Below are 23,634 nucleotides of genomic sequence, written 5' to 3' on the forward strand. Positions count from 1 at the left end.
TTCAAATCAAATGAAATTGATGTCAGTTGTTTGTGCAGCACAAATTTTTGTTTGTCATTTTAAAGATATTAACAAATGTTTCCAGAGGTCATCAAAGGTCTCCCACGTTTTCAAAATCAAACAGATTTGGTGTAGGGCAGGTTTACCTCTGGTGACCTCTGGAAACTTTTCTCTTTAATTTAAATCTTAAAAATTAGAAAAGCACAAGTGAAAATGTTTGCTGCACAAACATGGCACAGTTGATTGACCTCATATGTTGTTTAAATTTCTGCATGTGCACTGGCTGTTTGACCTTTGATGACCTCTGGAAACATTATTAATATCTTTGAATTGATACCGACACAAACAGAAATCGTGCCGCTGTTTTTGTTTTTGGTTCGCTGCACAAACGATTGACGCCAATTTTGTTAGATTTGATGGGAGAAAAATTCACCCTGGTAATTTTCTTTTTAATTACATTTTTCAATTCCACTTCAGTTATGTGCCACATTTTGTTCACATAAAGTCCAAATAATATACTTTCAACTTGGGAACTTGACTGACTACTTTTGTGTTGACTCACTGTAGAGAAGGCCTTTGTGTTCTTTATTTCAAAATGGCTAACGAAGGAGAAATGCTTGGTTTCTATGGTTGGTTTCCATTTTCTGCATTAAAGAGAAAAGTATTTTTTCCCCCTGCAGTTTGTTGAAACGGTTGTTTTTCTCTCCCAGAGATCCTGAAGGTAATCGCTGCTCTGCTGAAGAACTGCCCCCAGTCGCCTGAGAGCATGGAGGTCCGCCGGGTCTTCCTGTCAGACATGATCAAGCTGTTCAATAACAGCCGAGAGAACCGCAGGTAAGACACAAAGTTATTCTAATAAACTACAACTAATGAAAACTGAAACTGAGAAAACATTTTCGTTAACTGAAATAAATTAAAACGGGAATTAATGGGGGGAAAAAAACGATAACAGGAACTATATTGTGCGTTTATAAAACTAAAACGTACTGAAATTTTAGCTACATTATTCTCCCTTAAGCTGCTATGAAGTTGTTTTATCCCCTGCACAAGCAGCTTATATCAGCTGTTGTCAAATTATGTCACTCCATGAACTATAACATAGTGTGCAGAAATGGCAAGTTGGGATAAAACACCAATAAGTTTTTGTTCAAAAATAATTTTGATTATTTTTTGGAAAATAGTTCTGCTGAGTATTTATTACCCAATTGAGGTTTACTTAATCACAACACCTTTTTGAATTCTGCACCTAAAAATTAACCAAAATATGCAAACTAAAACTATTACTGTAACTAATAAAAACAAAACAAAACTGCACAATATTTACTAACGGTTAAGAACAAACTAAAACACTCCAAACACTAAATAAAATGAACTGAATTAGACAAATGAAAAGTCATGACGACATTAAAATGAAACTACAATAAAAAAAACCCAAAACTATAATAACCAGCCAGCCTCCGGCCGAGCGGAGGGGCTCCCCCACCCGACTGGAGGCTGGCCCTCATGCCCGGGGCCCGCTGTCGTTCCAGGAGCCTGCTGCAGTGCTCCGTGTGGCAGGAGTGGATGCTCTCCCTCTGCTTCGTCAGCCCGCGCAGCAACGAGGAGCAGAAAATCACAGAGATGGTCTACGCCGTCTTCCGCATCCTGCTCTACCACGCCATCAAGTACGAGTGGGGCGGCTGGCGCGTCTGGGTGGACACCCTGTCCATCACACACTCCAAGGTCAGAGTGCTCATTATGTCACACACACACAAAGGTTGACTGTATCTTGTAGGCTCCCCGCATTTTTTTTCTTCCCTTTTTCCTACTTGTATGGCGTCTCTTCATATAAGCTCAACTGCACATGACACACACACTCACATCTTGCAGCAATATAGTTAACCTAAACAGTCATCACATCAGCGTAACTGTAACCTTCATCCTCACTTGGTCTCCAGTGAAAATGAGAGCAATAAGTCAGTCCCTGTGTGCCACATGCAGCTCATCACAGAGACATCATCCCGTCGCCTGGCTGGGTAACTCCCACTGGAAGCGAAGCCTCGCTCCCCTCGCCCATCAGATTAAAACCACCGAGGCTTTCCGCTGATTATCGTTTAAAAGCTCGTTACAACGCGACCCGATCGGAATGGATCCCTCTCTACGGCCATTTAAAATGTTTTTTTTTTTTTTTTTTTATTATTTATGTAAAGAGTCTCTTTCTTTCACGCCGAACAGATAAAAAATAAACTCCTGGCACTTATTATTTCCATAAGTTGTATTCAAAACAGTGCCTCAGAAATTCTTTGTTGATATCACGTTACACAACTCCGTTCCAGGGCAGCGAAATAATTGAGGCCGGTGTCAGATTGTGGTCTGGGGGGCTTTTAAAGCTGGCAGATTGAGAGTGGAGTTAAAGAAGTGCTCGTGATATGAGGGGGCGTCGGTAACCCTCTGGGGGTGTGTGTGGGGAGGGGGGTGTGTGTGCAGTGAGCGCTGCTGGCCAACAGGGGGCACACACACTCCTCCACGTGAAGGAAGATGTGTATCTCGGTGTAACAAAAAAGATACAAAGATCATGAAAAAAAGTGTGTGATGATATTTTTGAGATCAGTAACAAAATGTAGTTTTTGCTGATTTTTATTTTTTTTTTAATGTTGGTGTTTTTAATTAAGGATTTAAAGCTAATTCCTGCTCAGAAACATCCAGTAGAGTTTTCCCACATGCAGTGTCCTGGAACCTCCGTAGTGTGTTATTTGCAGCCACCAGGACGCATGCATCCGCTACGAAAAAAAACAAAACCTAAAGAAACTCAATTGCAATTTTATTGTCCCGTTTGATAGATTTGCTGCCACCTTTCTAGCACCAGAGTTGTTTGTCACTGTTGCTCTCTCCTCCCACCGCCACAGGGCCGCGTGTGTGCTTGTGTGTGTGTGATAGCATCGGTGTGTCTGTGTTTGGGTGATTGTGAGTTACCATCCACAGTTTTTTTTTTTGTCCTCCTCTCCTGGGTTCCTAGCAAGCCCTTCTCTCTGAGCACATTGAATATTCATGGTTGCAAAGCAAGAACAATCGGAAGAACAAGGCCTCATAAATACACACGTCCCTCTGGGAGCCGCCTGGGCTCAAGTGCAGAAATGCATATCTGCACTTTATGCACACATACAGACTGAGTTTGGCCAGAACGAGAGACTCACTGTATCATTGCTTTGTGTAAAAATACCATTTCAAAGCATGACTCGATTTAAGACCTAAACATTTAAAGTGATCCAATTGCTTTCATGTAAAAGAGAAATGCAAGAATTGTTCCTGCATCTAAAATTATTCAGCAATAATTACACTTACAGTAATGTCATTTATGATAGCTATTGATTTTGATTTTAATATCTATTCTTGAGCAAAAGTCCAAGGAAACAATAGTTCCCAAATAAATGTAAATTGTGCAGAACATTAGAGTGAAAATTTTTTACCTCCTTACAGATTATTTTCTGTTTTTGCTTTCCCGTCACACTTTCAGGTTTCAGATCAGCAAATTATAATCTCAGACAGATAACCTGAGACAATTCAAATTATAGTTTCATAGCATCACAATATTTCAAATGAAATGTAAAACCTAAACATTTAAAATGATCCAGTTGGCTTTATGCAAAATAGAAATTCAACAATTGGTCCTGAATCTGATGGAATTACTTAGCAATAGATAGTTACAGCAAAAGTTATTGATTTAGATTTTTAATATCTATACTTGATCAAACATACAGAAAAAGCAAGGATTTCCAAATATGCTTATTGTGAAAAAGTATTTACCTCCTTCCTGATTTTTTCTTTTTTCTGTTTTTGCTTTCCTGTCACACTTTCATGTTTCAGATCTACACATTGTAATCTAAAATAACCAGTGAAAATACAAAATACAGTTTTCAAATCACTTAATTTATTCAAGAAATAAATGAACCACCCTGTTATTAATTCGTGAATGAACTATAATTAATTCACCAAAATGGATTTTTGGTTCAGTTTCTCTTCTAGCCATGTGGAATTAAGAAATGGCCCAAAGAGCACCAGTCTGACAGCAGGAAGTAGGCTAAACCATCTCTAGAAGCAACACATCGTCCCCTGATATCATTTCTGAAGACTATCCTGTGAGCCACATTGGGATCCATTATCCACACATGGAGCAGGTGAAGCTCTGCAGAGGTTGGCCTGCTAAGCCCACTGCTTATGCACAAAGTTATTAATAAAACAAAACTTCTAACCTGCCTCAAAACTCCGTCCAGAACAAATGAAATGACTGTAAATTACTTACCTGAGCTTAGTCAGTTCTTCATAACATTCTGAATATTCAACCTTTATAGCCAAACTTAACTCCAACTATCCTGTTGGCATTGAAAATGGAGCACTGACATTTGACATTTTTCTCTTGTCTAGATTTATTTTTTAATGTAGTACATGGAGGGCAGAGATGTGGACTCTGAAATCCAGTCAGACATAACATGAGTCTTTCTAGGTTTTGCCGTCGTGAGGTTTAGGGTTAATTTTTTGATACAAGCCTTGGTTATTTTTGTAGCTTTGTTTAAACCTAATAAATGAGATGATCAAAACTGCATTGGCTTTATCAAACATTACAGTTTATTTTGTAGTTAAAAATAATTGCACAAACAATTAATAAAAAAAAGCTAAAGCAGCACATGCACATTTTTGTACGAGCTCCAATTCTATTCAGATTAAAACGCCGTTAAAGCTGACATCACTTTTGCAAACGTGCATTTATGCATATACTTCTGTCAGTCATCTGCAAAGTAGTGCATCTGCATGCGTGTCATGTGAACAGACAGATGTTCCAGCAGGTGGGCCCACTGACACCACAGCCCTCCCACTCTCAGCTCACGCATTCCCTTCAAGGTGCCCCTCTGCACCAGAAGCAGTCTGGGAATCAAGGAGCCCGCCAAAACGGAGAGCTTTGAGGTGTGAAGGACCCACTGCCCTTCACTCTCCTACCATCAGCTGGCTTCAGTCCATATGTCAGACTCCAAAGAGATGGAGAGCAGAAGCAGGACTAGTTGATTGTATTAAGCCATTAACCTGAAATGTTGCAATGTTGTTTTAGCAAAACTCCAGTTCATGTTTAATGTTCTTTTAAATTGGTGCAAAGCAGAAAAACTGATCGATTATGAAAGTAGGATGGTAGATAGTTGACTAATCTTGATCAGCTTTGATCATTCAGAGTTATGCCTTTCTTGGACAGGTCTTTTTTGAAAAATGTATTTTTAATCTCAATGACACATACCTGTTAAAAAAGTTAAACACAAAACGGCTTACCGCTTGTTGCGTTCCCATTGACTATGTAATTGTGCAATTAGATTTTTTAGGAAATAAATGTGCCCAGTGGAAATGCGTAGTGTCAGCTCCTGCATGGTGCTGTGTTGCTTATCACCACAACAAATTTTGCTGGACGATAAATTGTCCCAGAACTTATTGTGATGAACAACAATATTGTTGTTCTTAGACCATTTCAGTGATATAGCAACAATATTATAATGCAAGAACACATTCCAGTCAGTAAACTTTAAATTCTAATGAACATTTAAACACTGGAACTGGAAGACATTTGGAATATCCAAAATAAATAAGAAAATAATAAAACAGAAACAACAAATAAAACGGATTATGAAGTCTGTGTAAACAAAATTATCTTTCAAAAAAAAAAAAAAGGGATAGAGCCCAAAAGACCAGATTGATGACTTTTATCATTCAGTTTTTGGTAAAAAGAGAGAAAAAAGAGAAAAACGATAAATCAAGCTAAAGAAAATTATAGTTTCTTTTAATTTATCATGCGATAAATTGATTTATTGTTTATTGTGACAGGCCTCGTGTTTATTACTCTATAAAGTTTTATAAAGTAAAAGGGAACTTGGTGGTTTTATGCCATGACTTTTTGTGATACTTTGAGTTGTCAACTATTGACTGTTCTCAGAAAAACTGACGCCACGTTTCCTGTCAGTGTATCGTCATTAAATATCATCTTTGCCCACTGTAGGAAAATCTCCTTCTGCTGTATCTTGGCATTAGACGCTAAGGGACCGGGTGAATTGGGCTTGTTGCACCCAGTTAATACCATGTTAGCTGTCAAATTAGAAAAGCCTCTACATTATCCTAACATTTTTCCATAACCCGCTACGGCCAGACCGGCCGAGTCGTTGAGGAGACCGAAATTAGATTAGATCAGCACTGATGCCTTAGCCACCCAGGGCACTTTCTGTGTTTTTGAGCAGAGCTAAATGCTCTTTCAGAAACCACAGACACACACACACACACACACACACACACACACACACACACACACACACACACACACACACACACACACACACACACACACACACACACACACACACACTCTACCTCTGTCTGGTGGTAACTGGATCTGTTGCAGAGCCCCATTTAAGACCAGCATACATCATCCTAATGTACAGACGGCATCCTTAATCTATGATGTTATGTGCTTCGCCACTTTCCTGCATAATGTCTGCAGCAGTGCAGTCTTAATGCAGCCTTTTAATTGCTAAAAATGATGAATGCCAAATTAAGCTCAAACTAATGGGTTGGAAGGTCGTCTGGTGTGATCACTGGGAGAGTGGGACGGAGAGGCAGGGATGGGGGGGCGGAAAGACGGAAAGACTGGTGCATTTAGAGCAGGCTGGGCACTCAGAAAACGGCTATAGATTACCAGTCACTGCTTCCCACTACAGAAGATTAATGAGCGCCCATGTAGAGGGCTAATTTAGAACAATAACGCCTAATTAATTACAAATAATCAGCTTCTTTCTCCCTCTTTCCTTTCTTCCTCTCTCAATCACTCACTTTCTTTATTTTCCTTTTTTTCTTCTTTCATCTTCAGCGTTCTCATGTTTGTTCTTTTCTCGGTTTCCTCTTTTTTTTTTCTTCTTCCCCGTCTTCTGTCTAAATAGCCTCAGGTGAAAAATCAGCCAAGTAGGTTTAGTTTCTACCCCCCCACCAACCCTGCACACACACACACGCACACACACACACACACACACACACACACACACACACACACACACACACACACACACACACACACACACACACAGCCCCATCTTCGACTCTGTGCTCCAAACCAAGTGATTAATACAGGGTCTTAAATTAGGCGTGGGAGGATTTGCCGATGCCGGACACGCACTCAGCACAGCTAAAAGACAGAAACTAATAGTATCTGCTGCTAATCTATGACTGCTTACATGGACGGGTTCTTCCTCACATGCCACTGCAGACCATTGTCGGTATAGACTAGCAGTCTGGTTTACCCGTATCAGATGATAGGAAGACTGATGGAGGTTAATGGGCCTCAGCCAGATGCTTACGAGAGAGAAGTTTTAAATATGACGCGGTTATCCACAAACAGTCCCAGTGGTGGGATGATGTACTGAGATTCAAAGATTTTGAGATTATTTTGCTGCTGCTGTTGGGTTCACTGTCATAAGTTGAGGAGTTAGACTTTTGACAATATAGACTAAGAATATGCTTAAAAATCTGGCTTTATTTTTACATATTTGTCATCGTTGACCTATTGCTGACCATTTCCATGGTGTTATTTGTTCAGATGCACCTCTATCTGTCATCCTAGTCCATTAAAACGTCACATTATTTCTGGATCCATTTTGTTTAAAGAAAACAAAAGGCCTCCTAAATAGGCCTGTCACAATAGCACATTTTGCTGAATAATGAATTGTCCCAGAAATTATTTACTGTTTTGAGAGCATTTTCATGTAATATATTTACAATGGCATAATGATGAAAGTGACCAATAAACTTTAATTTTACAAAGATAAAAACTAAAACATGTCAACCAAAAATGATAAATAAAAAAAACAAATAAAGACCATGTATAACTGAAACCATATGTAAAATGGATTATGATGTGACAACATAATTGACCATCAAAAAATATTAATCAGAAAGATATTATTGAACTGATTTTAATTTATCATGCAATTGTTTATTCTATTGCTTGACATGTTTACTCCTGAATTAGATTTTGTTAAATTAGCATTTTCCTCTTAGCCTGTGAATTTGAGACATAAAAATAAAACCTTTTTTTCAAGGTGCATTACATTTTATTTATCCAAACTATCAGATATTTCAAACAGTCTTTAAATTTTCACACATCTGGCACCAGTATAGAGTATTGTCTAGAGTTGATGGACAAAACATTTTTGTCAAATCATTTGTTTGAAATGTTAAATACAGTGTCCAATGCAGTGTTTTAGAAAAATATCAAGCTTCTCATGAATAGGTAATCTGGCAAATGATCCATTTTTGTAGGATTTTATGAATGTGGGGGTGGTACTGGTGTAGTGGGAGAGCGGAAGCTCCATATACGACATCTGTTTGGATCAAAAATGGCTGCCTGGGTTTCTGCCCTGTTTTCTGTTTAGTTATTGTTGATATGCTCGGAGTGTCACATTTGATTGAGACTCAACGGACCGGGAATCATTTTCCAACCTGCGTTTGTCCAGGTTTTATGATCCAAACTATAGTCTCCGTTTCCTGTTTTCAGCTGTCTAATTAACCATCAGCCGGTGTGGTCTCCTGCTGCTGTAGCTAATCTGCTTCAAGGACCGGCATGTTGAGCATTCAGGGATGTTATTTTTCATCACTCGAGCAACTTGTCGTTTCATCATCTTCAAGCAGTTCGTCTGTCGTTCTGACATCAACAAGTCATTGTCATACCTTGCAACTCGGTGTTTTCTCATTTTCAGACCATTCCCTGTAAACTCGAGGAACAGTTGTGGTATCTGTGTAGGCAAGCCAGTTTAGACCAGCCTAACAATGAATCAAGCTTATGGTCTGAAGAAGTGGAGCCGGGGAGAGAAACTCGAAGCTTTCAGGGAGTTTGAAGTCTTTGGAGTTGTGAGATTGATGCTCTGTGGGTTTGTGTGTTGTTTGAATGCCCAAACAGAAACACTCCTTCCCAAGCCGCCCCCCTACACAATTGCAGGGGTTGGTTTGGAGTAAGTGTTTAAACTGTTTTCAAAAATTTGAGGCAGGGAAGCAACCTTTATATTTTATTGCATTGCCCTGTACCCAGATGTCTACAGCTTAAAAGTCTTTAATTTTACAGCTCTGTATAACATGCACACAGAATGGTTAGCATTTACAATAGTTATATTTCTAACTAGAGCAGGATGATATGGCTGAAAAGGTAACAGTAAATATTGATAATTATTGATTAGTTTCTTGTTTTACCTATCTGAAAGACTTTTGACTTGAGCTTTACTTTTTTATCCAGTTTTCTCTCTACACTGTTTTTTACTTTTAAAGTTTTGTGGCACAGTGGCAAATCCTGAAACTGATGCTGTGCACGGTACTCAGCAGATTGTTGCTAGGTAACCAAAGAGTGTGGGAGTGAGTTAGTTGACTCCTCCTCCTTTGCTTAGCTGGATGTGAGAGGTTGAGCGACTAAAGTCTTTTCTCTGCCTACATCCCCCAGGATACTGTGCGGTTTTCAATTGGAATTCAATAGGAATAATATCTCTATCAGAAGTATTATCTGTTGACATTGATCTTGTCTATCGCAATACATATTGGTATTGCTTTATTGTCCAGCCCTCTTTCTAACATTGTTATGAACTGTACATTCACAGGTGACCTTTGAGCAGCACAAAGAAAGTTTGTCCCACATGTTCCGTCAGTACCAGGACCAGGGGTCCACCAGCTCTCGCAGCACCGTTCGCACCATCTCTGGAGTGAGCCAAATCTCTGAAGATACCAAATCTGTCAACGGGTCGCCTGCTGAAGAGACGGCGCCCTCGACGGTCGTCCAGCTCACAGTAGATGAAGGGTCCGGTTCCACCATCACCTCTACTCCTGTGGAGGCTGCAGAGGACAGGAACCAACCGTCCATCACCGTGTCCAACATCCTGGCCGGCGCTGAGGAAGAGCAGAAAATGGAGTTGTCTTCTGGTGATCAGTCAAACGTTGACAAAGAAACTTCCACTGCGGTGCACAGAGATGAAGTGACTGAGCCAGCATCTGAGAAAAGCAGCCATGATGCAGAAACGTCAGGGAATGCCCAGAGTGAAGCGTCTGGTCCAAAAACGGAAGAGGATTCTGCTGCCCCAACAAAGGATGACGCGCAGGCAGAGGTAGCCCACCATGAACAAGGGGATTCATTGGAACACTCAACAGAAGAGTCAAGTGTAACTTCTGAAAAGGGAGATGACAGCAAGCAGATGTCCTCCGAACCTCCAGCTCCCCTGGAGAACAGCGTGGTGGGCGGAGCTTCCATCTTCAACGAGGACTTGGTTGATGTGTCATCCGTTAGCGACCAGATCAACCCGAGCGATGTGGACGACAGCCAAGAAGAGTCGTCTTATGCTTCAGCTGCTACGGGCGAAGAAGGAGAGCCTGTTAAAAAAGAGGAAGACAAGCATGAAGGGGATGGAAGCAAAACAAAAGACCTCCGAAAACAGGAGCCAAAGACGGAAGAAGGTAAACAGGAAACAGAGACTGTGATCAGAGAAGAAGAAGAAGAAGAGAAGGACTCTGTGGAGAACCAGGTGTCTTGCTTGGAAGGTCCCGCTTCAAAAACTGAAGTAGCTAACCAAAGTGTCAAGGAACCCACCAAAGAAAATGTTAGTGCTCCGGAGTCTTCCTCTAAGTCAGAAGGTGCTGCTGTAGACCAACAGGCGGCAGCAGCTCCAGAGGCAGCTCCACAAAGCCAGCCTTCAGAGTCCAATATGTCCGCCGCAGAGGAGACCCCTCCGGATGCCCCTGACACCAGCACCCCCGGCTCCAGCACCAGCAAGACTCCAGATCCTGTCAGAAAGACCAAAGAGATCAAAATCGCCCGGCTGGATGTGGCAAATGTTGCCGTGGACACGGAGAGACTTGAACTAAAGGAGACCTCTATTACGGTACGCATCTATTCATTGATCCGGACATTAGAATCAATGTTCTTGAATCCTGCTCGGTGGTTAAAGTTCTGTCTGGTTGGTGTAACTCTGCAGGAATCAAACCAAGGCCAAACCACAACTGCAGCAGGTGCAGCAGGCGCAGCAGGGGAAGCAGGGGAAGCAGGAAGTCCAGCAGGCCGGCCAGAAGACGGCAGCACCTCGGCTCCTCGCTCAACCATGTTCCGTATCCCAGAGTTCCGCTGGTCCCACATGCATCAGCGCCTCCTCACCGACCTACTCTTCTCTATCGAGACGGACGTTCAGGCGTGGAGGAGGTAAGGAGCCCTCGTACCGGCTCACATTCTCCTCATGTTGCCATTACCATTATATTGATTCACTGAATAAAGGCTTACCAAGTCCTCCTGAGAAGCTTACCAATTATTAACGATTAATTCGACTAATTGTTTCAACTCTACCCAGGAATTATTATTAATATTCACAAGTTCCTAACACCTCAGTTAAATTATTTTTAATTTTAATCAGATGGTTTCAAGTGGAGCAGACAGACCACCATCCTGTTATGGTAACTATAGATAAACCAGTACTGTTAAAATGGATGGCATAATCTAAACAATTTATGCATCCACTAACATATCAAATATTGTTTGAGTATTGTATCTACAGAATATGAACCATTTGTTACTTTAATGCCTTCATTAGGTCATGTTTCAGTGAAGAGTCTTTAGAAAGTTGTTAGATTTTTAAAGAGATTTTCAAAGTGAGGAAGAGACTAAAAGAAACCTTTGAATAAACCCGACGTCTTCTCATCTCGGCTGTTTATCTCTCAGCAGACGTGCCCGTTTCTAGATTTCATTTGATAAGAACTTTACAGTCTAAAAGATGAGTGTTGCTCCTCTGGGACCCGCAGCTGTTTTTCTGTAACGGGGAATCTCTCCAAACCAAAGGCTTTGTGCTTCTGGAGGCGAGTTGGTTCTCTGCAGCAGCTCTGCTATCTGAGATCTCATTAAAACAATTTAAACCACAGCAGTGATGTGATGGAACATGGTTGCCATCTTTGATGTACCTCAGGACCTCAAACCAGCCTGGGCCTCATTGTGTTTTGTTCAAACAATGCCAGCATCCTAACATTTCTTGCTTAATATTTTGTGTTTAAAAAAAAAAAGTAAAATGGTATCTGAGAAGATGCATCTACTTTGATATGTGAACCTGTCGCAATGAGAAATAAATCAATTACTTTTCATGGGTTTTTTTTTTAAACAAAGTTCTGATATTTTTCTCAAAATTTCTGACTTTTCTTTTGTTTTTGATGGAATCTTACTCCAACTTCTTTCTTCCCCGTCTACATTGACTCCAATACATTGTCACACTTTCTTGTCCTTTCTCTTAGTCACTCCACCAAAACGGTCCTGGACTTTGTGAACAGCAGCGAGAACGCCGTGTTTGTCCACAACAGCATCCACCTGGTGTCCCAGGTGGTGGACAACCTGATCATGGCCTGTGGAGGCATCCTGCCTCTGCTGTCCGCTGCCACGTCTGCCTCCGTGAGTCGCTTCCCTTTCTCTCCGCTCTTTGTTGGCGTCGGCGGCTTGCGGCTCCGCCCACAACAACCGATCAATCCACGCTGACCTTTGCCAATCACATTAGACTACAGTTGGCTGCCTGCTAACGTCGTTAGCTTGGCTGAGTCTGCGCTGACCCCCGATGACTTCAGTGGTCTGATGTGATTCTTGGACGGTGACCTGGCCAGCCTGGCTAAGGAATGGGCCGATGCTCAGTCCCAGTATAATCCAGTTAGCAGCAGTGTGGGACCAGTAACTGAATTTCAAACTAAATGTGCTCTCTGCTTAAGTGGCAGCTAGGGTTGGATAACAAATACCTCCACCTCCCTGCTCAGCTACAATGAAGACAGCAGGTATAAGGAGAAGCCTGGTAGTAATTACTCCCTTTTAATTTGTGGACATTTATTTATTATTAAATGTAACTGATATTAAATTTATTTAATATCATTTTAATATCATTTTAAGGCAGATGGAAAACTGTCAGTCCTGATTTTTTATTTTTTTTCATTAGTGTTTTTAACACATCAGAATGATCATTAAAACCTGTATTTTCTTTTCTATTGTCGCTTTTTGTTCTGCTCTCTGTCCTGTTGCCTTGTTCCGCCGTGGCCCACCAGCATGAGCTGGAGAACATCGAGCCATCCCAGGGCCTGTCGGTGGAGGCCTCCATCACCTTCCTCCAGCGCCTCATCAACCTGGCGGACGTTCTCATCTTCGCCAGTTCTCTGAACTTCACCGAGATCGAAGCGGAGAAGAACATGTCGTCGGGCGGGATCCTGCGCCAGTGCCTCCGCCTCGGTAAACACCGCCACCACTTGGTGTTTAATGTTTTCCCCTCCTCAATTCTGTTATAAATTGTTACATTAGAATCAGGGTTGAAACTTTTAATCATGATGAATCAGTTTTTGAAATAATTGTGAACTACATCAATAATTGATTAATCATCAACTGGAGCATACAGACTTTAAAAAGGCCATTTGCTGAAAACATCACAGTCAAAGAAGAAACTAAGCAAAAATACATGTATACTTTTTGCATTTAAAATGAAATAAGAGAAACTTTAAGTTTGTTCTACTCTAAACTCAAGTGGCAGCCACAATATTTCACTCCTGTTCAAATACTGTGGAAAAAAAATCCATTAATCACCTTTTTGCAATCCAATTATTTATCAGTTTCTCAAAAAGATACTCAACAGATCATCCTTGCACTGTTTTGATGTTAAGTCTTTAAGTATTTTTATTTTAAGTATTTATTTTTTTGTTGCAGATGCATCTTTTACTACAAATGATCAAAGGAATGACATTATTGGATTGTAGGAAATGAAATCTCTGTTGTTTGATATTGGAATTGAATTGTTTAGTTGCATTTTTTTCAGTATAAAATGGGCTCAATTGAAAAATCTGCAGAATGTGCCAATTTGGTTATCTGATTAATCGACTGGAAAAAAAAAAATCACTGATGGATTAATGTGGGAAGTAGCAGCGTGACCAGGCTAGAAATAAGAGTCCAGTCACACAACTTTAGTGAAACAAAGAACCTGCCTTAACCCGTTTTTAAAGCTTTTATAATGAGCTCAGCAGCAGTAGACTGTTTCCTACATGGCAGAGCAGGAAACAGTCGATCAGAGTAGCTTCCAGTCAATCATCATCTCCAGATCCCGGAGGCTTCATGGAGGATAGAGGTAGAAAACTCAAAAGAATCAAATAATCCACTTATCCTCCCTGTTGCTGCTGAGGCTGCTTGTCACCGTGCCAACGTAACGTCCTTACTGCAACAGTCTGGGATCATTTTCAACATCGTAGCAGTTTCTGTATGAACAAGCGCAGGCCTCACTCTGTGAGCCAGCAGACTCTTCCACCTCCAGCTCCACACGTTTCCAACTGTTTAGTGATTCTTGTCCAGGTGTGCATCAGCTTGGTTTGGCTGGAAGCGTGGACTTTCAGAGGAACGTCAGCCGCACTGTAAGCCGCAGCTGCACCGAACCATGACGTCTGCACTGATGGGATCCAAGAATCACACCCTGTCTAATCAGGATAGCTTTTAAATGAGCTAAAATACTCAATCATGACTGTGTAGGTTTTGATTTGAGCCATAATAAGCTTACTGTATGTGAAGAAAGAAAACTGATTAAATGCTCTCCACTCAGTTTATTTCTATAGTATCGATTCACAACACGTCACCTCAAGTCACATTACAATCAATCTATTTAATTCAACTATACATTCACTCCAACTCATCGTAGTAGTCAATCTATGCATCAAGATCTCATTATTATAAATATTGGGTTAAGAAGTTTATTTGTAAGGAAATAAACTTAGTTTATTCCTGAGTTGCTGATCTGCATCATTCCACCTGGACCAGCAGGGGGCAAAGACTTAGTTTTTATTTATTAGAAAAACAGATTTTTGAAAATATTAAAGGAGCATTATGTAAAATCAACTTTTTTGAGCTTTCCCTCATCAAAAGCACAAAAACATATCTGGAGTATTCCCTTTATTCTTTAATTTTATGTTTGAGAAATTCTTTAATCTCCCATGGCAACCAGTCAGCTGTGCAAAACGCCTGGGTGAACCTGTCTCTGCCTTCCAAGATGAAGCTCCTCCTAAGAGCTGCAGTTGTCAAGCCTCTGCCTCACGGCAGCTCCTCCCGAGTCTGAAGAAGCTGCCGGCTCCTTCAGACTAGCCAGCAGCAATCAGCAAACACCTGGTGGAGCCGAGCATCTGCTGAGCTCATATCATCTACTTCTCAGTGAAACACTGGTAACATTAAAGGGTTAACAGAGGGGCCATGTTGTGATGACTTCCTGGAGGCGGAGTTTCAGAAAGAGCAGGAGACATAGTTATAAGGTTTTAAATTACAAAGTTAAATTTATTTGAAGTCATATATGATATAAATATTTTGATAACTAAAGTTAACATAGTTTCTTGATTACATTTTAAAATGACTTAAAAATATATAATACTGTCCCCTTAATGACGTTCAATAATGCTCATCAATAAATTGATTCCTTTTTGTTATTTTGAGATGAATTGATAATCCACCAATATAAATCTTGAAAATATAGCAATCTAAAACTGAATCTGCTGCATTTAGCTCCTGTTTCTACCTGCAGTAGAAACAGGAGCTCTTTGTTCTTTCCTGCTTGCTGCGGTCATGTTTGTTAAATTCAGCAGCTCTCGCCCTCTTCTCTCCAGCTCAGCCTTATTGTGTTGTTATAACCCCGCTGCATGGCAACACTTGAGAACGGCTGCTAGCATGATGCCATCATAATGGCCTTGGCTGTGCTGCGCTGCTGCACAGCCTCCAGCAATGTTTTTTGCCTTCTGTTCCCGGCTATTAAGGTTTCCTCTGACCAGAATATAAAACCCTAACTCTTACCTCACAGTCACTGAATGGAAGCTACCGAAGTCACAGCTTTATGCAGGTTCTGGTCCGCTCTCGACCTTCTGACCCAGTAAACTCAGAACAAACAGGACAGTAGGACAGTTTCCCAGAAACCCACAAAGAAATCTCTCCAGTGCTGTCACCGATCACATCCAGTTTGAGGAGGGATCAGGAACCAAAATGCTGCCTTCTTCTTCTTCTTCACACTGCAAAAACACGAAATCTTACCAAGTAATTTTGGTCTGGTTTTTAGTGCAATTGCACTTGAAATGAGACAAAACTCACAAGTAACTTTGCAGCAAGACATAGCAGCTTGTTTTAAGACAGTCATTTTTTAATAGATGAAAAAGTATTTGCTCCATTAGCAGATCTTCATTTAAAGCAAGTCCATTTAATCACTCTGAGTGTAGCAATCCACCAATGGAAGAAGTACTTTTTCGTCCATTAAGAAATTACTTACCGTATTTTCCGCACTATAAGGCGCACCGGATTATAAGGCGCACCTTCAATGAATGGCCTATTTTAGGACTTTTTTCATACATTAGGCGCACCGCATTATAAGGCGCATAGAATAGACGCTTCATACTCTATTATTACACATCCACATTAATAAAGAAATGGTCCCGAGTACTTTATATAGTAGGCTGGCGCAGTCGTTGTTTCACTCACGGTGTTGGTGTTGCGATATTATGCCCAACTGCTTTCTGGGTAACACAGACCAACCGACACGCTGCCGCTGCAGTCTCTGTCTCTCTTCCCCTGCCCCTCCCCCCCTTTAAATGTATTATCAAACTTTATTAACAAACCAGTGTTCTGACAACTATCCCAGCATGCACCGCGCACTACTTCTTCTACGGGGAAAAAGAAGTTGGCGGCTGCTTACCGTAGTGGACCAACTACGTAAGCAGCCTACTGCATGTCTGTGTAAACATGACGTCTTTCATTTCGATCTGAGTTAATTAGCGTAGCATTTCTGCCGGATTTTCACAACATATCAGCCACGACAATGGACAGGGGAACCAACAAGTTCATGTCATCTTTTTTGGACGACATCAAGGTGTTTGAGCCACTGGATGCCTCCAACATTGTGCGCGTCACAGCTAAAAGCTACCGATAGATGAGGAAAACAGCAGATCCTCACACCCTCAGCATAAATATAGCTGTGGACAAGATCACTGATGCCTATTGTTCTTGCAAGGCTGGGTAAGTCGGCATTCATGGTTTTGATGGTCCACAATGTACATTAGCATATGTTTACTACTGTAGCTTGTGTTTGTGAGACGGTCACGCACGTGGTAGCTGCACTGTGACCTAAAATGGGCATTAGCCAATGAAACGCGGCCCCTGTGGTAAGGTCCGTTGCTGGACCTGTTGTGGCTCAATATTGGTCCATATATAAGGCGCACCGGATTATAAGGCGCACTGTCGGCTTTTGAGGAAATTGAAGGTTTTTAGGTGCGTCTTATAGTGCGGAAAATACGGTACTTTAAATATTTTTTATATTATTTCTTGCTGAAATGTTACTTGTAAATTAGTTTTGTCTTATTTCAAATGTGAACTAGAAACTAGACAAATGCTGTGTGAGATCTGAGTGTTTTTGCAGTGCAGATGAGATGTTTTCTCTCAGATTACTTCGCCGCTACTGCTGCTGCAGAGCGCTGCCTTTATGAAATGAATATTTGATGAGGTATGCGCTCCCCGTTTCTGGCACCTAATCTGATTTTGGAAAACTGTAACAAGATTTTGGCGTGCCCATCCCCTCCTCCCTCCGCCTCTCTTTTATAAATGGTTGTATGAAGGAGCGGTCCTAATGGAAACAGCGAGCCCATTTCCAACCGGAATAATTCCCTCCTTGGTAATCTTAATGCTGCAGAGTTAACATTTGTCAGCTGTCAGGCGCAGCACAGCGGGGGTGCGGTGGGTGGAGGGCTCCAGGGAGGAGCGCTACATTAAATTACAAAACGTTAACCGTGTCACTTCTGAACCCACCTGAAGTTGTCGGGAAACCAGTTTTTCTTTTTTTTTTCCTGTGCTGAAGGATGCATCTTGCTGCCTACTCAGCACGCTTGCAGCCAGCGGTGCCATTTGTTATGGGAGTGGATATGATTCAGGAGCCCCCACTCCTCCCCACCACACACACTGTGACCCTGGGAGGAGAGGTGGAGCAGGGAAGAGTGAGCGGAGCTGCCAGAGTCGGCTGGAGCGCCGACCTTGTCGTGGCCCCACTTTTTCTCCTGTTCTTGTCTTTCTCAGCTGCTCCTCTCTCTCTCTCTCTCTCTCCAGGTCTCCTATGTTGCCTTTGAGCCATGGCAACACTCATCCACAGGGTTTCACTTTACCGTACTTCAGAGGTGTGGGGAAAAAAAATATAGATTCCATGGAGAATCACATTTCCCAGTCCTGGCAGTTTGGAATTGATTCAAAGTCCTCATAAATCGTCTAGTTGAACATCTTTGCAACTATCTTGCTAATTGCATTGCACCTCCACTCACCATTTGTGTTTTGAATGATTCTTTGATTTTTATTTATTTTATTTTATTTTTTTAAAGCCAGGCAGCTAAGCTAAAATAATACTGGTTAAATGTAGTTATGCTCAAGGCTGTTCCAATATAAACTGATGGGATGTGATACAGGATACAGCCTTAGAAAACTGGACAGAAGACAGAAGCAAAAAAAAAATTAAATAAAAAAAATAGACTGAAATGAAAATTTGTAATCATAAAGTCAAATCTGTTTTTGAATCATGATTATAAAATATATGCGAAAATAGCATTTAATTTGCCACGCTGGTCTTTCTGGTTCGCTGCCTGTCAGATTCATCAGGCTTCTCTGCTCCTACAGCTGGTGTAGCAAATGTGAATTGGACAAGTTTCTGACAGGAAAATGCCTGAAGGAATCGTCCTTTTGCTAAACCAATGAAAAGGTTATTCAAAAGTGGGGAAATAAAAGTCGATGTTTCTTTGGATATTTTGTGTAGTTGTCTGAGAGTTTGTTGTCCCTGACCAGAAGCTAATGCTGTGTGGGAGGCATGGCATCGACGCTTCAGTGTGGAACCTCATAGTATTGTTTTAAATGGATGTTCTATTTGTTTACATGCATTTTCTTCTTTTCGGTCACATAATTTAAACACCGTTTGAATAGAAAAATTGGTTGGCGAATCGAAAATTGTTCCTGAATCAAATCATGACCCTAAAAATCAGAATCGAATTGCCAGACACTGAAAGATTCACATCTCTACTTTGTCTTCTGTCATTTTATTCACTACATGATAATATGAACCATCTGTCCTCCCCTCCTGTCCCAGTATGTGCTATAGCAGTGAGAAACTGTCTGGAGTGCCAACAAGCCCAGTTCAAAGGAGCAGAAGGTCTGACCAGAAGCTACACCGTCATGCCCAGCACCGCAGTGGGAACGGCCAAGTCTGCGTCTGCTCAGGCAAGTCGACTCACTTTGTTCCAGAGGATGTCGTTCATGAGAAAGGCACAGATAGATGATCACCATATTTGCTTCTGCTGATACTGACCTTACTCAGTTCTTTCCTGAAATCCCTCATGTCCATTGTTCTAGTATTTCAGTCTGGTCTTGTTTGTCTGAGCGGTCATCAGTGGTTTATGTTTAGATCAGACTTTGCCCCACGTCTGCAGGTAAAAATTAATGGGACGATCAAAAAAAAAAAAAAATTACTCTGATCTTAAAAGAATCTTATTTCTCGATTTCAGTTTGAAATCATTTTTATTCCGAATCTAATTTGGACTGCGGTTATTCAGGGACGTTGGTTTTCCTTCAGCTGATGAGTTTGAGCTCCAATGAAGAAAACAGTGGAAGTTTTGAAAATTTGGGCACTTTTGACTTCAAATGTTGCTGTTACATTTGATTGACTGCAGATGTTTGAAGAACAAAACATTTTGAACACAAGAATTGATGAAGGGTTAAGAGATGCTGAATTTGAGGGTGCAACGCCCCAAGATGCTGCCGGTTGCTTAGAGTTTAGATCAAACCTAAAACATCCAACCTGACCCGAACCCGGGTCAGACCCAAATAATTTAATTACAAGCCCTTAAGAAAACCTGACTCACTATTTTACTTTAGTTTTTATACTGTCATTTAAGTGAGCAACTTCTCCAGATTTTAGTTTTTGTTTAGCGTCTTCCAGCTCCGTCTTGTCGCTTGTTGTGTCCACAGGATGAGTCGGGTCCAAATCACCTGAGATGTTAGAACCGTCTGCTGCTCTAGTTTGACTATAATAGGAAGATTAACACAACTGTCGTTTGAATTTGTATGTGCATTATGGCAGGCTCCACAGAGACCTGACCCGGCCCCAATTTTGGTTTGGGTTGGGCTCAGGCCATAAATCTAAACTCTACCAGGCGGCCCATTGTGGTGGTGGTGCTGGTCGTGGTGGTGCTGGTCGTGGTGGTGCTGGTCGTGGTGGTGCTGGTCGTGGTGGTGCTGGTCGTGGTGGTGCTGGTTGTGGTGGTGCTGGTTGTGGTGGTGCTGGTCGTGGTGGTGCTGGTTGTGGTGGTGCTGGTTGTGGTGGTGCTGGTCGTGGTGGTGCTGGTCGTGGTGGTGCTGGTCGTGGTGGTGCTGGTCGTGGTGGTGCTGGTCGTGGTGGTGCTGGTTGTGGTGGTGCTGGTCGTGGTGGTGCTGGTCGTGGTGGTGCTGGTCGTGGTGGTGCTGGTCGTGGTGGTGCTGGTCGTGGTGGTGCTGGTCGTGGTGGTGCTGGTCGTGGTGGTGCTGGTTGTGGTGCACAATCAAAGTAAGCAGCAGAAGTGACCAGTCACCAGGAAGCTGAAGCTAGCTCACTTTTAGCTCCTCTTCCGTGCTGATCGTCATTGTGGTTGTTGCGACCTGGTGGAGTTGGATCTGGTTCTTCTCTGATTCTCAACACCAAATAAAAAGCTGCAATAATCCATTTCAAACAGATAAATAAATGAACTCTGGTCCCGCTGCCGTCCTTGCCATTAGACCCCCAGCAGGCTCGTCCTTCGGCCTCCTCAGCAGCCATCAGGTCTTGTTGCATCAGCTCATGTCTTATTGTATTACAGGACGCCCTGCTGCTTGCTACTCTAGACCAGGCCCCTGTGTCATTGGCCCTTTGATTCGATCCGGTGACTTCCAGGAAAGCCATGTTGCTTTTCCCTGAACTGGGTGTTGGAGCTCATATATAATGCAGTGGCTTTGTGGGAAAGATGTTCTGTTGTGTTTGTGTGTGTATGCATGTGGTTGTGTGTGTGTGTGTGTGTGTGCGTGTGTGTGTGTGTGTGTGTGTGTGTGTGTGTGTTCCAAACTTTTTGTCACATAGGCCAAAACAAAGTAGCTAGAGTTTTGTGAGAATGATATGGGTAAATCATTGTAAATGAATTTTTTCATGTTAGCATTATTTATAGACAGGCATCCAATTTACAAAATTTTATGGGGGATAAAACAAACGTGTCTCAGCTACAAGAACAGAGTTTAGGTCACTTTTGGATCACATTTGATGCATTTTATCATGTTTAATAAATCAATTGGAAAGCAGATTTGGCAGTAACCAAAGTCTGCTTTGAGTAAAAGTCGCTGAATAGATGTATTCCTACTTACTATGAAACTAACGCCCTTTATGCCCCCCCGGGCCACACTTTGGACACCCCTGCAGTAGACCCTCTGATGCCTGTAGCATCTTTTGCTCAGTTCAAATAATCAGATGTGTGATAACGGACTCGCTCTCATTCACACAGAGTCCCGTTGACGCGGTGACGGGGGGAATGTCCACCGTCAGAGACCTGGACCGGCTCCTCCAGGACATGGACATCAACCGCCTCAGGGCCGTCGTGTTCAGAGACATCGTGAGTCGGACAGCGAAGACGCGCGTCGGCCTCAGTGCGTCCTCCACAGCAGACCGTTTAGTGTGTTTTGTTTTGTTCCAGGAGGACAGTAAGCAGGCTCAGTTTCTGGCGCTGGCCGTGGTCTACTTCATCTCAGTCCTCATGGTGTCAAAGTATCGGGACATCCTGGAGCCCCACAACGACAGGAAACCCCCTCTCCGCTCCCAATCTACCAGGAGTACAGGTACTCAAAGAGTTGCTTCAGCTGCGTGTGAGGAGGAGGATGGTGAAGGTTTTATCGCCAGATTGGGCCAAATGTTTTAGTAATCCATGGTGGAGCGGCTTCTCTCAGCCACTCTTCAGAAATCTTCATGAGTCATAGTGGATAAAAACAGCTGCTGCCCTGCTAGAGTCACCATCACACACAGAAGCAGGTGGATTCTTTTAAAAGCCACCAGGATCATAAAAACACTGGGCTTTGGTTAGATACAGCATCCAAAGAGCAGAGCAGTACGGTGGCCCTGAAGTTCAAAAACACATCAACATTAACTAAGCACAACTCCCAAAAACAACAACAAAAACAAACCAAAAACCATTTAACACAATTATAATTTAAAAAATGACATAAACTAAATAAAATAAACAAATAAATTAACAAAGAACAAATCCTAATTAAGAAAACACAACAATGTTAACGAAACAGAAGAGGTAGTTCCCATTGGGAAACCTGGGACTTTACTGATTGGACTTTACAACCAGAATTTATTCTGGCTTTAATTGTTTGTGGAAAACATGAATGTTACTGGTGATGCTAATGTGTCAACTGCTATCCAAGAATGTTTTCAGTCAGAAAATCCTACAAAAGCTCAGCTTCATTCTTTTTCCACCTGCCTAAGAGAGAGCTGATGCCAGAATAACTTCTGCTTCTAAAGGCAAAAGTGATGTCGACCTCTTCCATTTTAAGATATTTTCTTAATTTGTAATTGTACTTGGTTGTTATGTTCTTTATTTGGTTGTCTAGTGATTTGTTGAAGTGGTTTGTACATCAGGGCCACCGTAGTGCAAACTTAGACTGTTGGGCCTTTAGGTTGGAAAATGATGAGATAATTATCTCACAAGCAACTCAGAAATGGTTCACAAGATGCTAAACAAGATGCTAAACCAACCTTCTTCCAGTACTACCAGGGTGCACATACTTCCATGTAGATGCATATTTGGCAACATTTAAAGTTTTCACTCTCAGATGAATAAATGCTCTGAGCTCCTGCAGTAAAATGTTCCTTTCTCATCTCTGTCAGAAACGAATGTTAAAGTTGAAATCAATGAAATCTTTTTAGTGGAGCCAATGACTGTGTGGCTCACTGCAGCTTGTAAAATGATCAGACAGAAAAGAAGCATTTAGGTGACGTTTGAGTATTATTATTATTTTCTTCAAGTTTTTTCTTCTCAGTTTTGAACTCTCTCCATGACTACACTTTTACTCAACAGGCTTTTCTTTTCTTTCCTTATAGTTTTTTCTTTGTTATGCTACAAACTCTAAAAGTTAAGTGAGAATGTGCAGCATAATCTTGGACATAAACACGATGAAATTACAAGATTATCCCGTTTAGGCATCAAAGCAGTGATTTTGGACGTGGCTTTAAAGAAAAGTGCATCAAAGAGCTGCTGGTTAAAGCCAGAATGAGAGCCTGGTTCTGGTGTTGACGCATTTCACTAATGGAGACACAATCAGATTTTTGTGGATTTAAAGAAGGAAAAATAGTCTGGTACATCTCTCCCCATGAGCCATGAAGGGTCCAAGCCGGAGCTGAAAGAATCTCATGGCTACGTTCCCATAGCAGGCAGAAGCGACCCAAACCAGCTTTTTTTTTTTTTTTTTTTTTTTTCCCCTGTTTTTGACCCAGACTGTCAGACTATCCAGACTGTTCATTGCATTCTGAATGACCAGATTCTGAACTTTTCTGCCCCGCAAAAATA

The 23,634-nt window shown here is 41.7% G+C and overlaps 1 protein-coding gene across 3 annotated transcripts in view; it reads left to right on the forward strand.

Moving 5' to 3' along the window:
• Positions 1–23,634, forward strand: part of lrba (LPS-responsive vesicle trafficking, beach and anchor containing) — a 229,719-nt gene that overhangs the window by 39,951 nt on the left and 166,134 nt on the right. For 2 of the 3 annotated variants that reach the window (XM_088008919.1, XM_088008921.1), the window contains exons 20-28: positions 711–834; positions 1,530–1,722; positions 9,639–10,910; positions 11,004–11,224; positions 12,298–12,451; positions 13,087–13,267; positions 19,158–19,288; positions 21,571–21,678; positions 21,760–21,901. In XM_088008919.1, coding sequence (XP_087865045.1) covers positions 711–834; positions 1,530–1,722; positions 9,639–10,910; positions 11,004–11,224; positions 12,298–12,451; positions 13,087–13,267; positions 19,158–19,288; positions 21,571–21,678; positions 21,760–21,901 — 2,526 coding nt within the window. The remainder of the gene's footprint in view (positions 1–710; positions 835–1,529; positions 1,723–9,638; positions 10,911–11,003; positions 11,225–12,297; positions 12,452–13,086; positions 13,268–19,157; positions 19,289–21,570; positions 21,679–21,759; positions 21,902–23,634) is intronic. The other variant, XM_088008927.1, reaches the window with a different exon arrangement.

The sequence above is a fragment of the Poecilia mexicana genome, unplaced genomic scaffold (genome assembly GCF_051168715.1).
Source record: "Poecilia mexicana isolate PSO_F unplaced genomic scaffold, ASM5116871v1 scaffold_2, whole genome shotgun sequence".
Classification (NCBI taxonomy): domain Eukaryota; kingdom Metazoa; phylum Chordata; class Actinopteri; order Cyprinodontiformes; family Poeciliidae; genus Poecilia; species Poecilia mexicana.